Source organism: Sciurus vulgaris (assembly GCF_902686455.1).
Source record: "Sciurus vulgaris genome assembly, chromosome: 14".
Lineage (NCBI taxonomy): Eukaryota > Metazoa > Chordata > Mammalia > Rodentia > Sciuridae > Sciurus > Sciurus vulgaris.
In genome coordinates this window covers 27,411,920-27,426,113 of record NC_136475.1, presented here as the reverse complement: position 1 = coordinate 27,426,113, position 14,194 = coordinate 27,411,920, and the positions used below count along the sequence as shown (strand labels likewise).

Here is a 14,194-nt window from a genome sequence, read left to right as displayed (position 1 = left end):
TTTCAACCTCAGCCACTATTGTATGGCTGCCAGGGAAGAACCTGCCCAGAGTGGATATGGTCCTGGGCTTCCAGCCCAGTCCACCTTTCCTTGCAGTGTGACCTGAGGCATGTGACTCAACCTTTCAGTCTGTTTAGGTTCTGTGAAAGCACGAAGATGACATTGCACAGAGGTGTGGGGAGGACTGAGCACCCAGCAGCATATATGGGGCAAATGTCAGCACCCTCTCTGCTAGCATGTCCTGCCAATGAATAAATGTGGAAAGAGTCTAGCGCAAAGGAATGAGAAAGTGAGTTTGATCAGGAAGGGCTGAGGATGTCTGTGGACTCTGGAGAAGTCACCAGAGGAATATTTGTCCCAAGAAAGGCATAAAAACATTATGAGGGCTATGGCTAGCCATCAGACAGGCAGACAGCGCTCATAAAGGGCTACTTTAGGAGGGCAACCAGAGGATCCAGGCCAGGGTCCCTGCAGACAGATCGGACAGTTTCCAACCACTCTGCTGGTTGTGACTAGCCTGGCAGGACAGTGGGTACAAAGTTGATGATAGAACTGAGCAGGCAAAAAAGATCTTGAAAGGACTCTTGGGTGTCTTAGTACCAGGGACTGTACATGTTAATTATAATAATAACACCTGGGTTCGATTCCTGGTATAACATATATATTCACATGTAATAATTTAGGGGGCGGGGTTGTGGCTCAGTGGTAGAGCACTCTCCTCGCAAGTGGTAGAGGCTCTGGGTTCGAGCTTCAGCACCACATAAAAATAAAACAAAAGTATTGTGTCCACCTACAACCAAAACGAAATATTTTAAAAAATAATTTAGTTAACATGGATTGAGTGCAGATGAGGAAACTGAGACACAGAATGGTTAAGTGACTTGCCCAAAGACACACAGCTGGAAAGTAGCAGGGCTGGAATGTCAAGTTCAAGATTCCAAGCAGTCTGGGTCCATAGCCAATACTCTCAGTTACCATCATTCCCTCTTGTTTGTGTTTCCGTGCTACTAGACTGTGATTAAAGCTTCCAGTTATCTGCACTGCTGAGCCCTCCTCCAAAATTTACTTCATCCTGGAAGCTTGGGGCCCACAGTTACAACCCCCCAGAGTGCCTGCCATACCCCCCAAAGGCTGCTCACTCCAGCACCATAAGACCTATCACCTTGGCCTCAGCTTATCAGACCCTAAGCAGCCACCACAGGCCTGTCAGAGGTCCTTGGGCTAACCTGGCCCAAGGGCACTGCCTAGAAGAAGCAGCTGGACCAAATGGTGTCTGACAGGTCCCCTGAGATACAGAGAGGGTGAAGCATCCTGAGGTCAGACAGCAAAAGCTGAGGATGTCTATGTCTGGTGGGATGAGTGGCAGCAGGGACAGTGTGCATGATGTGACCAGATGTGAGGCATCAACATGCAGACTGAGATCAGACTTCAGGGTTTGAGTTAGTCTTGGATTCAAATCCTGACCCTCCACCTTTTATTGCTTGTCTCTACTATGTCAGAGCTAAACACAAAGGTAGATCGTAGAGCAAAGACAGGAGGGAGGACTCTGGAGCCAGACTGCTTTGGCTTGAATCCCAACTCCACTACTCAGCAGCTTATAACCTTAGGCAAGTTACTTAACCTCTTTGTACCTCAGTTTTCTTGTCTGTAAAATGGGGGTGATGACCGTTACTACCATTTATGCTTGCTAGGGGGATTAAATGAGGTTGATGTAAATATATCTAAGTGCCTGACACCAATTTGAAATGAACTGGATGTAGCTCATTTTCAATGTTCTGTTTAGAAGAATGTCTGGCACATAAAAAGCACAGTATCAGTTAAATAGGTCTCTTTCATAAGGATTGTTGTGAGGTTTTAAAGAACCAGCATCTGAACATGGCGTCTTACTTGTGTGTAGTGAATATCCATTCCCTCTCCTTGTGATGAGGACCTATTTTAAAGATAAGGATCCTTCACCTTTTGGTCATTTGTCTCCCAGTATGCTCCCCACAGCCCTGCACCCCACCTGCTTCAATTCAGTCCCATGATGGGGACCCAGAGTACTGCCTTCCCCATGACTGACTCAGTCGACTCAGTCGGCTCTGTGGGTGTGGGCAGCACATGGTATGCATTCCAAAGCACTTTCTAATCCATGAGCCCAGGATGCTGAGAACAACAAAGGGCACTGCCAGGCAGAGGGTGCTCTGGTCACTGCGTGACCCCAGGCCAGGCCCCTGTACTTCTCTGGGCCAAATCCTTACCTATAAAAGGGGGATACTATCCTTGCCCTTCAGCCTCACAGAGCTGCTGTAAGCATGAAGTGAATTTATGCTTGTACAGAGGAGCTATGAGGTGTCATTATGGGATGTTAAAATCATGTAGCCCAAGGAGGGGCTTTATGGTACAAACATAGAGTCTGGGAAGCCGGACCCAGAACAGCCGGTGAGAGTGACTTCTCAGAAGGGTGTTTTGCTTTCATCTGTGTGTCCCGGACCAGAGCCTTCTGTGTAATCATTCACCAACCTGGCCCTGGCCTGGAGAAGGAGAGGGAGCAGGCCTGAATGCACAAGGAGGCCAAATTTGGACTTGGGTTTGCAGCTTGGCTAATGCAGGAGGTGGAATGTGGCCAGGGTGGGGGAGGGGAAGGACTGCATTCCCCACAGCCTAGCGTTGACATTGATCACTGCAAATCAGGGTTCATTCAGGCCAGTCTCCTTCCCTGGCCCAGAGGATCATCATGAATATAGGCTTTCTCTTCAGCTAGCTCTGGGCTTTAGGGAGGAGAAGTCCACAGAGAGGAGCCAGACAGGGCCCAAGGGCAAGATGGGGGGGGGGGGGGGCTGCCTTCAGACAGGTGGGGCAGGGGAGGGAGCTCAGCGAGGAATGTGTAAATGTGAGGAAGGAGGAAGGGGAGACTGCTCCTTAGACAGGCCCTGGAGGCTGAAATAACGACAGGAGAGAGGCCACACCAGCAGTACTTCCTGTGGGTAAAGCACTTCTGGGGTTAGAAAATGCTTCCCTACTCATTGTTTATTCTTTCCTCTCTCCTATTAGTGTTTGGTCTGGCCTGGGGGCTGGGGACACAGGGAGAGGCAGGAGGCTGGTGTATGGAATGGGGGATGTGGTTCAGGCTGAGTGGACACTAGAGACAAAGCCCCTGAGACTGCCTTTCTTCCCAGCAAAAGGATCCTCCCTCTCCTCAACCAGGAATTTACAGTGTGAATGGTGTGGAGTTGTGCAACTTGGAGCCCAGAGCCACTAGCCAGGCAGTTAAACCGGGCCACTGGCCTGCCCAGAGCAGAGGATGCAAAGAGGAAGTACGAAAACCCCCACAGATACCATTGTCCTCCCAGCTGGAAACACCTTGCTAAATTTCGTTTCCGGAGGTTGCGATGGAACACTGGTTGAGAACAGGTCAAAGCAGCATGTTAGGAAAAAAATACAGCTGGACAGTCCCCCAGGCCCCTCTGGTACACACTGCTTTCCTGGCACAGAACTCTTCAGCAACTCCCAGCTCTACCCTGACCAACAAGGACAGAAGACCCGAATCCCACAGCCAGCAGTGGTGGGCTTGAGACGGCACCTCTGGTAGGCTGTGATGGACAAGTCTGCATTCTCAGGACCTCCACTCCTTGGAGCATGTCAAATGTCCCACCAGCTCCAAGCTGTGCACGGAGTGTATGTGCACACTGGCATCTAGGAACAGGTGTATCTCTGAGCTGGTGAAACGGAGAGAGAATGGCTGTGCTGAAGGCCAGGGATCAGGCCTAGGGATCAGCTGATGCTCTGCTTCCGGGGCCTCGGATGTAGCTAGATTGCATGTCAGATCTCTGGGGAGAAGGGTAGTGGCAGGTGATGGAGGCTGAGAAGGGAACCCGCACAGTGTCAGGAGACTGGCTTAAATTCAAGCCCTACTGGTCCTTGTCCACAATGACACCAATCCCAAAGGCCCAGCTATGTAGACTCCAGCCCTGGCTTATCCCTAAGGGGGTCCTGGGGAAGCAGACAGGACCCAGCCCTCACTTCCGAGGAAAAGTCCAGGTGCAGCCCTGTGAAGACCTTCCTATGGGAGGCCCAGTCTTGTAGGATCAGGCTGCATAGCTCAAGGTGGCCCCAGTCCCATAATGGGCTCCAGAAACCACCCAGACATGCACCTATCTGATGGGGAGGAGTGGAGTAGAGAAAGTCCCTAAAGGTTGATGCTGGCGACAGCTATGCCCAGTTGCAGTATTTCTTCAATCCTGTGCCCAAAGCAAGAATAGGATTCCTGGAGAGGTGGGCGTGCCCCTGCCCCCAGTGGCCACATGTCCGCTCAGCCCAGACTCTGGTAGTGAGCAAGGGCTGAGGAGAGAAGCCAGACCCAGGCCTGGGGCGGGAAGAGCTGAGTTATAAATAGGTCTGAGAGCAGGCCTTCCGGGGAGCGAGTGGAGCCCTGCCACACAGCGTTTTGCCGCCCACAGCGCCGAAAGACATATTTCAAAAGTCCAGAAGGGGTGAAAGGAAAGATGCTGCCTGCCTGATCTGCCTCAGTGCGGGGCCCCAGAGAGCGCTGCTCGGCCACTCAGCCACATGCCTCATTCTCATTCTCTCTCTCTCTCTCTCTCTCTCTCTCTCTCTCTCTCTCTCTCTCTCTCTCTCTCTCTCTCTCCCTCTCTCTCTCTCTGCCTCAGTTTCCCTCTGAGTCGCCCCTCCTCACGGATATGTTTTGCAACATAACGGCAGTCTGCCCGGTGGGACAGTCTCCTCTGCCACCTCCAGGCGCTCTCCAGGGTAGACAGCCCTGGCGACTCCCTCCCGGACCCCACCCGAACCCCTGGCGGGTGCTCGGGCCGCTCCTACCTGCAAACACAGCGGAGCAGTAGGCATCGCTGATGTCGCTGTCCGGGGTGTGGACGTTCTCCGCGTAGAGGATGAAGACCCTCAGCATGCCTGGCGCGCGTAGCGTCCGGTGCGCCCCTGGAGCGAAGAGAGTAGGGGAGGACCGATAGGGCCCGGCCGAGGTGCAGCTCGCGGGTGCCCTCCCTGGAGAGGGCTGGCGGAGCGAGGCCGGTTCAGGATCTCTGGCTCCTGGATAAGAGCAGCGGCTCTTAAAGGGGAACAGGCCAAGCCCAAGCCGCTCCAGTGGGCTAGGCTCGGTCCCCGCCCCGCGCTGCGCTCATCGCTGGTCAGCGGGCGTTGCGAGAGCGGAGGCTTCTATTCATTTTCCACCCCCGCAGCCTTACTGCGGCTCCTCGGAGCTGTAACTCAATGCTCCAGCCACCAGCTTTCCCAATGACACGGCACTTTGCACCTGGCGGGCGAACAGCGGACTGGGCGGCGACCACGATGGCCTGGGGCTGGACCAGGACTCAGCACCCAGCGTAGCCCAGATCCCTCTCAATGACGGGAGAAATACTCGTCCCTTCTCCTGACCTTATACCTCCAGCGGACTGCTGCTCCAGGTCGGTCACCGGCTCCTGCGGCGGGGATTCAATAATTCTCTGGAGAATCGCCCTGAGTAGGACCGACTGGAGATCTCTGGGTAGGCTGGGGAGCAGGCGCAGGGCCGGCACTTTCCCTAGGAGCTTAGAATTTCACTGGCAGACAGCACAGCTGCCTTAAAAGTTTGCTTCTCGGGGCACGATGGCGCAGACCTGCAATCCCACGTTCTCGGGAGGCTGAAGTAGGAGGATCGCAAGTTTGAAGCCAGTCTGGGCAATTTAGCTAGGCTGTCTCAAACTAAGAAAAATGAAAATGGATTGGGGATGTAACTCAAATAACAAATAAAAGACTTGTCTTTCATTCCTCTAGTTATGAAAGTAACACACACAAAAAAAAACTCGGGTTCTAAAATCTATGTTAATATATTAGCATTTGAATATTAACCAATCCAGGTTTTCCCCTCTGAGTGGATACATGCATATAAATTATTTACTAAATATATGAATTCAGAGCATATATGCAATCTGCGTTCTACTTTTTTTTTTTTTTTTTTTTTTTTTTTTTTTTAATGTGATGCAGGGGATCAAACACAGGGTCTCCTGCTTGCTAGCAAAGAGTTACATTTCCAGCCCTGCTTCCCACCTTTGCAAGTAACATTTTCTTGTATCATTAAACATTCTTCATAAGCAATCTTTTCAATTGCTATCACATAAATATACTAGATTCACAAAGCTTTCCCGTTTGTACTCACTTAAGCTCTTCTCAGATCCTCACTATTTTAACAGTGAAAAATATCTTTTAAAGTAATTAAAACTGGGCTATAAACCCACTTGTGCCCTCCTTTGCTAGATCCTCAGATTGGATTCCTAGTCTTAGAATTACAAAGTTACAGGACATGACTTTTTTTAGGTTCTAGTACTTATTGCTAAACTGCTTTCCCGGAGCTGTGTAGATCCACACTCCCAGCAGCCTGACTCACCTTCTAAAGAGGGGACTGTTGGATGGGTGTGCAGCTGTCAACAAAGCTTCCCCAAGCAGCTCCTGGGGGCAGTGTACACACCCAAGGCAGGAAAAAGTCAGCTACTGACTGATTTAGACCCATTTGGAGGTCCCAGGAGGAAGCAATGCTCCCCTATATGTCCATGATCAGGATAGCAAACATTTCCTGTGGTCACTTAGATGGTCCTGCAGCCATCTGTCTGTGCTTTCTTTGTCTCTAGCATACTATATGATGGTGGGGGAAGTAAAGAGCAGGGTGCTGAAACTCAACCATTCATTTAACAGGTATGAAAAAAGGACAAGCTAGGCACCGTCCTGAGCGATGTGGAAGCCATGATGAACAAAAGTGCCATGTCCCTGTTATGGGCTGAACAGTGTCCCTCTAAAATACATATGTTGAAAACAACCTCCAGTATCTTGGAATGTGACTATATTTGGAAGACAGGGCTACTAAATAAATCAATAAATGGAAGATAAGGTGATTAAGGAAAAATGAGAGTGGGCCCTAATCCAATCTAATGTCCTTGTAAAAAATGGAAATCTGGACAAAGATAAACCAGGAATATGTGCACACACGGAAAAGGTCATGTGAGGACACAGTGAGAATGTGTCCATCTGCAAGTCAAAGACAGCAGGGGTCGGCCTTAGAAGAAAAGTCAACTAGCTGGGTATGGTGTCACATGCCTTGTAATCCCAGCAGTTTGGGAGGATGAGGCAGGAGGATTGCAGGTTCAAGACCAGCCTCAGAGGGCTGGGGAGATAGCTCAGTTGGTAGAGTGCTTTCCTTGTAAGCACAAGGCCCTGGGTTCAATCCCCAGCACCACAAAAAAAAAAAAAAAAAAAAAAAAAGACCAGCCTCAGCAACTTAGAGAGGCCCGGTCTCAAAATAAAAAATAAAAAGGGCTACGGATGTGGCTCAGTCGTAAACTGTCCCTGGGTTTAATCAGAGGAGAAGGAGAAAGACAAGAAACCACCCCTGCCTATTGACAACTTGACCTTGGACTTCCAGTTTCCAGAATGGTGAGAAATGAATTTCTTTTATTTAAGACACCCAATCTGTGGCATTTCGTTTTGACAACCCTAGTAAATTTGTACAGTTCCCAGTCTCAAGGAGCTTCCACTTTGGTGGGAGAAACTGACATTTATTGAATGATCAAGCCAATCACACATCAGTACACATCTGTTAGTGCAGTTTAGTTCAGAAAATTGGGGAGTATGAGAACAGGTAACTGGGACCCCTAATCTAGTCCCTGGATCCAATGGCCAATTAGTTCTCTGGGCAAGACTGCGGTGGGAGCAGAGGAAGAGACTGTTCTGGGAGAAATTAGGGAGTGCTCAGCATCAAGGCCCTGGAAGGAGTTGGGGAGGAGAGAACACAGTGTTTGGAATATAAATTAAGGGATGTTGGGAGGCAGGGGTATATTGAAGACTGCAGGACCTGTGGGAAGCTGCTTAAAGCCTGCTTAACCCAGAGAAGTGGCAGGATCTCATCCAGCTCCCTCTGGTTGTCTTTTGGGAAAGGAAGTCTAAGTGGATAAAACTCAGTGGTAAAGTGCCCCTGGGTTCAATCACGGAATGGGAGGGCTGTTGGGGGGTTGCTGCAATTTTGTCTCTGTTTCTGTTTGTGAAAGTAAGACGTGCTAATTTACACACACACACACACACACACACACACACACACACACGCAGAGAAAATGAGGAAATCTCTGATGAAGAGTTAAGAGGTGACAGCAGAGAATCAAGATGAGAGAGGAGGGGGACTTGAGGCAAGGCTGTGAAAATAGGGGTAAGGCCAAGTCAGAAGGAAATTTCTTCAGATCAGAATCTTACCACAGAACTGGGCCATTCTGGGTGACAGATAAAACAAATTGGTCCTGGATAAAAGGGATAGGTGGATTCATTCACTGATTGACACTTATAGGCATCTTATATGTGGCAAGCAGTTGCCATATCAAGGTTTTAGAGAAGGGTACCATGTAGGGAGTACAATTGCACTGGGCAGAAGGGCAAGAGGCCCTGTTGATGTAGGGAAAGCCCAAATTATGGTCTATTTTTAAAGAGGTACAGTTTGGCTCTATCCAGATATATGAAGTAACATGAACCTGATCTATGGCAGAGCTAAAACTGGACCTAAGAAGCACCTATCTGCTTGTAAATAGGTGTAACTAAAGTGATTTGAAAAGAATTGGATTTCCTTGTGCGTTAAACTTCCATACTTTATTCACACAGCAGCCTGTGTTCAAACTTTTTCTGCATAGCTTGATCTGTGCAGAAATAAAACCTTAGGGAGCATGTATGTAGTCAAACCTTATTCCTCAGTGTGTAGGACATATTTATCATGTTTACTTTAAAGGACCACTTTCTCTGAGACTATTCAAGCTTAACCAATCAGATCAAATTCAAATCAGATCAGATCAGAATCTGATTCAGATCAGAATCAAATTCTCCCAATCATTTGGAATTAGGACCAAGAGATGCTAGCCTGGGTGTGTGACCCGAGCTCATACAAATAGAAAGGGAGGCTCAGAAGCGGTCAGGTGCATGGAGAGCTGATCTCTCTGCAGAGAAAGAGATGGAGACTAGGGAACAAGAGGGGATCCAGAGTCAGAGACCTCTGGTTGTTGTTCCCGAATCCCACACCTCATATGAGTTTCCCTGTGAGTGCTAAGAAGGTCCTTGTGGTGGTTGCTATTTGGGGTTCCCAGCTTTCGAGGTCTCCTTCTCTAAATACCCTCTTCCCACCCCCTTGTGAATGGTCTTGGGAGAGGAAGTCTGCCTCACTTCTGGAAGCTGCAGAACCAGAACCTTCCTTTCCCCGTGATTGCAGGCTGGCCCAGGCTAAGCCAGTCGGATGTTCCCTAGGACTTGCAGTCCTTGTGGAGCTCTAGGAAGTCAGATGTTATAGCTGCAATGGCAGCAAGTGACCAACCTTTTCCTGCTGAAGAACAAAGAATCACAGACTTCGCTCCTGCTGCTTAAGCCCCATCCATTTTCTAAGCCAAATCCCCCAACGCTCCCTTGAAATCCTTTCTTGTTTCTGATGCCCGGGTGGGGTTGCTGTAGCTAGCAGCCAGGAACCCCAACTGACAGTGTCTATGTGGCGAGTCCTGCACATTTTGCTTAGAGTCATTCGAAGCACAGTTCTGGTTTTTGCTGCAAAAGAACTTTGGCTATGATAGTCATGGCACATTAAGCATCTTCATGTTCTATATTTCTGCCTACCTTCTCCTCTCCTTTGGAATTACGATTAGGACCCAGACCAGGAGGGGAGAGGGAGTGAAGAATATGAGGAGGAAAGTTTTGATGTATCCCAGGAAACTCCACAGAGGAAGTCTAGGGGTGTGTGTGTGTCTGTGTTGTTAGGGGCATTTTAATGAGGTGAGGTCTATCTTGGGGCAGCATGAAAAGAATAACCCTCAGGGTTGCCATGTACAGCTACACAGATAGTGCGCCGAACAATTACACATAGTGACTTCATAGACCATAGTCCTATATAGGAGAAAAGGGAGTAATCCCTCTTCTGCTCATCATAAAGGGTCATGGCCAACACTCTTATACCAAAAAGACTGGTTAATGAGAGGAAAGCATAGAAATTCATCTGAGGCCCCTCCCTACTCCCACACCTGTCCGTACTGGGGATTGAACCCAGGGCCTTGAAGAAAGTAGGCAAGCTACTTTCTTTTTTTTTTTTTTTTTTTTTTATTTAAAACTTTGAAGCAGTATCTAAGTTACCCAGGCTTGCCTCCAACTTGTGATGCTCCTGCCTCATCCTCCTGAGTAGCTGAGACCACAGGAGTGTGTCACCAAGTAGTCTGGCTTGATGGTAGTTTTAAGTGACACAAGAGCCCTCAGAATAAAGCCCCAAGCCCCAAGATGAACTATCCATTTTTATGCTTAGGTTTGACAAAGCACACCATGCAAAAATGTGATTAGACAAAAAGAGCACGATCAAATGCTAACAAACCCAAGGACACCAAGCGAGTCCTTCCCCATGGCTATGGGACAGGGTCCTTTCTGAAATGAAGTTCTTATGATGTACTATTAAGACAAGGGAGGCCAGAGAATTTCCTTATGGTCGACTCCAAGAAAGTGAAGCAGGGAAAAATTCAATTGATATTTTTAGGTTTTGTGACTAGCTTTGGAGGGAAAAGGGTTCTGGTTTCTGACTGGCCCTGGGGGAGAGGGAGTCTAATTTCTATAGCTTGCCTTGGTAGACAGTGAGAGGTGAGAGACAGGAAGGCAGGAGAAGGCAGGGGAGAAACTTTGCATCCAAGGCCTTCATTTTGGGTATAATTTTCTGAGCCCCAATACTTGTCAAAGTGAGATTTCTAACTGAACAATAGGTAGGTAGTTTTAGCTTAGGGGGTCCCCACAAATGAAATCTACTCTACAGATAGTCCAGTTATGATAGAACAAAGTTACAAATTTTGTGGTTGAAATTGTCAGTTCTTTCCCTTTGGGTTTCTTACTTTATTGTTGTAATAAATGACTCCTGGCTTATTCCAAGGTTACATATTTACACAGATCTGCCTAAATTTACCCATATTTACCAGTTGAGTTACTTCAATTCTTAACTCTCTCAGGATTTAATCCTGTTTCTCCTCTGGGGAAGAAAACAAGTAGAGTTCTTCCCAATGTGAGGAACTTAAGGAAAAAATATTTGCATCATCAAGGTAAATCCATTTTTGTTTCTATGAGCTCAAATCTTTTAGGACCTGTGCTCTGGCGCAGAGAAATCTGGTACGTAAGTGTACTGAGGGAAGGGAACACGGAATCAATAGTAACCATGTCAGATCCCTGTTTCCACATGACCTTATTTTCATCTTTAAGACATAGATAATCAGAGTTTGTGGTGATGAGAATAAAATATATGTAAAGTACTATTTTACTCAAAACTGTGTGAGTCGTGGGGGCAGGGGGGTCCTCTCTTCTCTGGCCTAGATGGTAGTTTTATTCTTTTAAATCACAGCAGGTTGATGGGATTGAAATTGGTGCAACTACCCTGGAAAGTAGTATGGAGATTCCTCAAAAAACTTGGAATGGAACTACCACTTGGCCCAGCTATCCCACTCCTCAACATATACACAAAGGACTTAAAATCAACATACTACAGTGATGCAGCCACATCGATATTTCTAGCAAATCAATTCACAATAGTTAAGCTATGGAACCAACTTAGGTGCCCTTCAACAGATGGTAAAGAAATGTGTACACGAACACACACACACAATGGAATATTACTCAGCCATAAAGAATGAAATTATGGCATTTGCTGGTAAATGGATGGAGCTGGAGACTATCATGACAGGTGAAATGAGACAATCCCCCAAAACCAAAGGCTGAACGTTCTCTCTGATATGTAGATGCTAACAGATAATAAGGGGGTGAGGAGGGAAGAAGTCCACTGGATTAGACAAAGGGGAATGAAGGGGAGATGGGAATAGGAAAGACAGTAGAATAAATTGGACATAACTTTCTCAGGTTCATATATGAAAAGTTATACTCCATGTATGTATGTATGTCAAAATATACTGTCATGTAAATATAAAAAGAATAAAATATCAGATTAAGAAATTAAAACACACCAAGACTGAAAGCTGGTCAAAAATATTTTGTTTCCTGTCAAATGTAGGCACATCCCTTCTGTTCCTGCCCTCTCCTGAAAGTGAGATTCTTCAACAGTCTGGATTATCCAGGGCCATGGGGTGTGCTTGTTTGCTTACTGGGGACTGACAACGGAGGACACTTACTTCCCATAGCCAAGTCTAGCATGCAGGGAGAAAAAAAAAAAAAAAAAAAAACTCCAGCAAAAATAGTCAATTCCTAACCCCAGGATCTGTGATCTCCAGGTTTATCCTGAATCATCCAAGTAGACCATAAACATAACAGCACAGATATCCATAGAAGAGGCAGAGACATTAGACACAGAGCATGTAACACGGAGACAGAGTTTGGAATGAATCAACCACAAGTCAAGGAGCACAGCTACTAGCAGCAGGAGGAGGCAAGGAACCAAGTCTCCTCCAAAGTCTCTGTAAGGAGTGTGGTTCTACAAACCTTGATCTTGGATCTTTTTCTTTTTTTGGTATCAGGTATTGAACCTTAATCCCTTAACCCCTGAGCTACATCCCCAGCCCATTGATCTTGGATTTTTTGCCTCCAGAATTTTCAGAGAATAAAGTTGTTGTTTCAAGGTGTCCAGGTTGTGACCATTGGCTAGAACTATACCAAGCCTTCAACAACACCACCAGATCAGTGCTGAGAAAGATGGGTGTTGCAACCATTTTTATTGCTTACTATTTCAGGGCAGAAGTGGGTCATGGAGGGGTTAGTCCTTCAACCACACTGTGAAACTGAAGGATGCTTGATACCCTTTTCTAATGTAGGAGCGGGGGAAACCCTAGAAAACAGAATTCTGACCAAGGAGGCAATGTGAAAACAGTACATGATTTCTATGTTCCCTATCTTCTGAAAAGACCACACAGATCCTGTGCAAAAGCTTGCAGAATCACAGACCCTGGAGGTACTCTGGTTACCGCATTTGCTTCCCCTGAGGAGAAATACTCATGGTAGTGTCAAGAGGTTTCAATTTTCCATGACAGGGTCTTTCCTGAGAAATCTACCATAATAAACACTTAGCAAACACTCAATAAGTAGGACATATTCATCACTACCTGGTCAGGCATGGCTGTTGATACAAGCGAAGGGAGTGTGCTCAGAATGGTCGCTAAGGGCATGCCTTGAAAGAGATTGCAGGACCCAGCTCATCCTCCTCTTTTTGTACTGGTTCAAGATCTGATTCTTGCCATGATGTGCCATCATCTACGATCCTCACCAGAATTAATGCAGGCACCATGCCTATTACCTCCCAAACCACTGAGTTAAACAAATCTTTTCTAAGTTTTCTCAGGTGTTTTATATAGTAAGGTAAAGCTAATACAATCCTCTTTATGAGACTGAAAGGCTCCTCTATTTTTAGTGTAGTGCTTTTTAACAACCAGTGAATTTTATCAAAGGCCCCTTTTGAATCTTTAGCCTCTTGATATAGTGGATTACTGATTTTCTGACACTGAACCAGCTTTGCAAATATGAAATAAAGTCCTCATAAAATGAGAAGTATTACTTTCTATTTCCTGGAAGAGACTGTATAAAATCAATTCTTTCAATGTTTATAGTAATGGTTCTAATGAAACCATCAAGCTTGTAGGCATCTTCAAGAATATTTTCATTACAAAGACAATATCTTTAATGGTATTAGGATTATGCAGGTTTTCAATTTGATACGTAGTGTACCTTCATCATTCTTTCAGTGGCTACAGGAACTACTGTGATATTCTCTATTGTATTCCCAGGACCAGTGACTTGTGTCTTAAGTTAATCTTGCTGTAGGTTTATCAATTTTATTTATTTATTTTTTTTGAAGGGTCAGCTTTGGTTTGTTTTCCTATTTTCAGTTTCATTAGTGCTCTTTATCATTTTATTCCTTTTACTTGCTTCTAGTTTACCCTACTTAGTTTCTTAAGGCAGACTTAGAAGAAATGATTTGAGATCTTTTTTCCTTAATTCAAGCACTTAGTACAATAAATTTACCTCTATGCACTTCATGTAGCTGCATTTCAGTTTTTCATTTCTACTCAATTCTGTACTTTTATTAAAAATTGTCTTTGAGATTTCTTCTATGACCCATACTTCATTTGTAAGTATGCTGTTTAAATTTCAAGTATTTTCCTATTGTTATATTACAATTATTTCTAGTTTGATTCCATTATGACTGGAAGACATTTTCTATGATTTA

At 46.2% G+C, this 14,194-nt stretch overlaps 1 protein-coding gene across 7 annotated transcripts in view; it reads right to left on the bottom strand.

Annotated features, from left to right (window-relative positions):
* The window catches only part of DYSF (dysferlin), a 209,162-nt gene extending 204,103 nt beyond the window's left edge, over positions 1 to 5,059 (bottom strand). For all 7 annotated transcript variants that reach the window (XM_079111422.1, XM_079111420.1, XM_079111409.1 and 4 more), the window contains exon 1: positions 4,819 to 5,059. In XM_079111422.1, the coding sequence (XP_078967548.1) occupies positions 4,819 to 4,906 (88 nt within the window). In that variant the 5' untranslated portion in view covers positions 4,907 to 5,059. The remainder of the gene's footprint in view (positions 1 to 4,818) is intronic.
* Between the last annotated feature and the right edge of the window lie 9,135 nt (positions 5,060 to 14,194).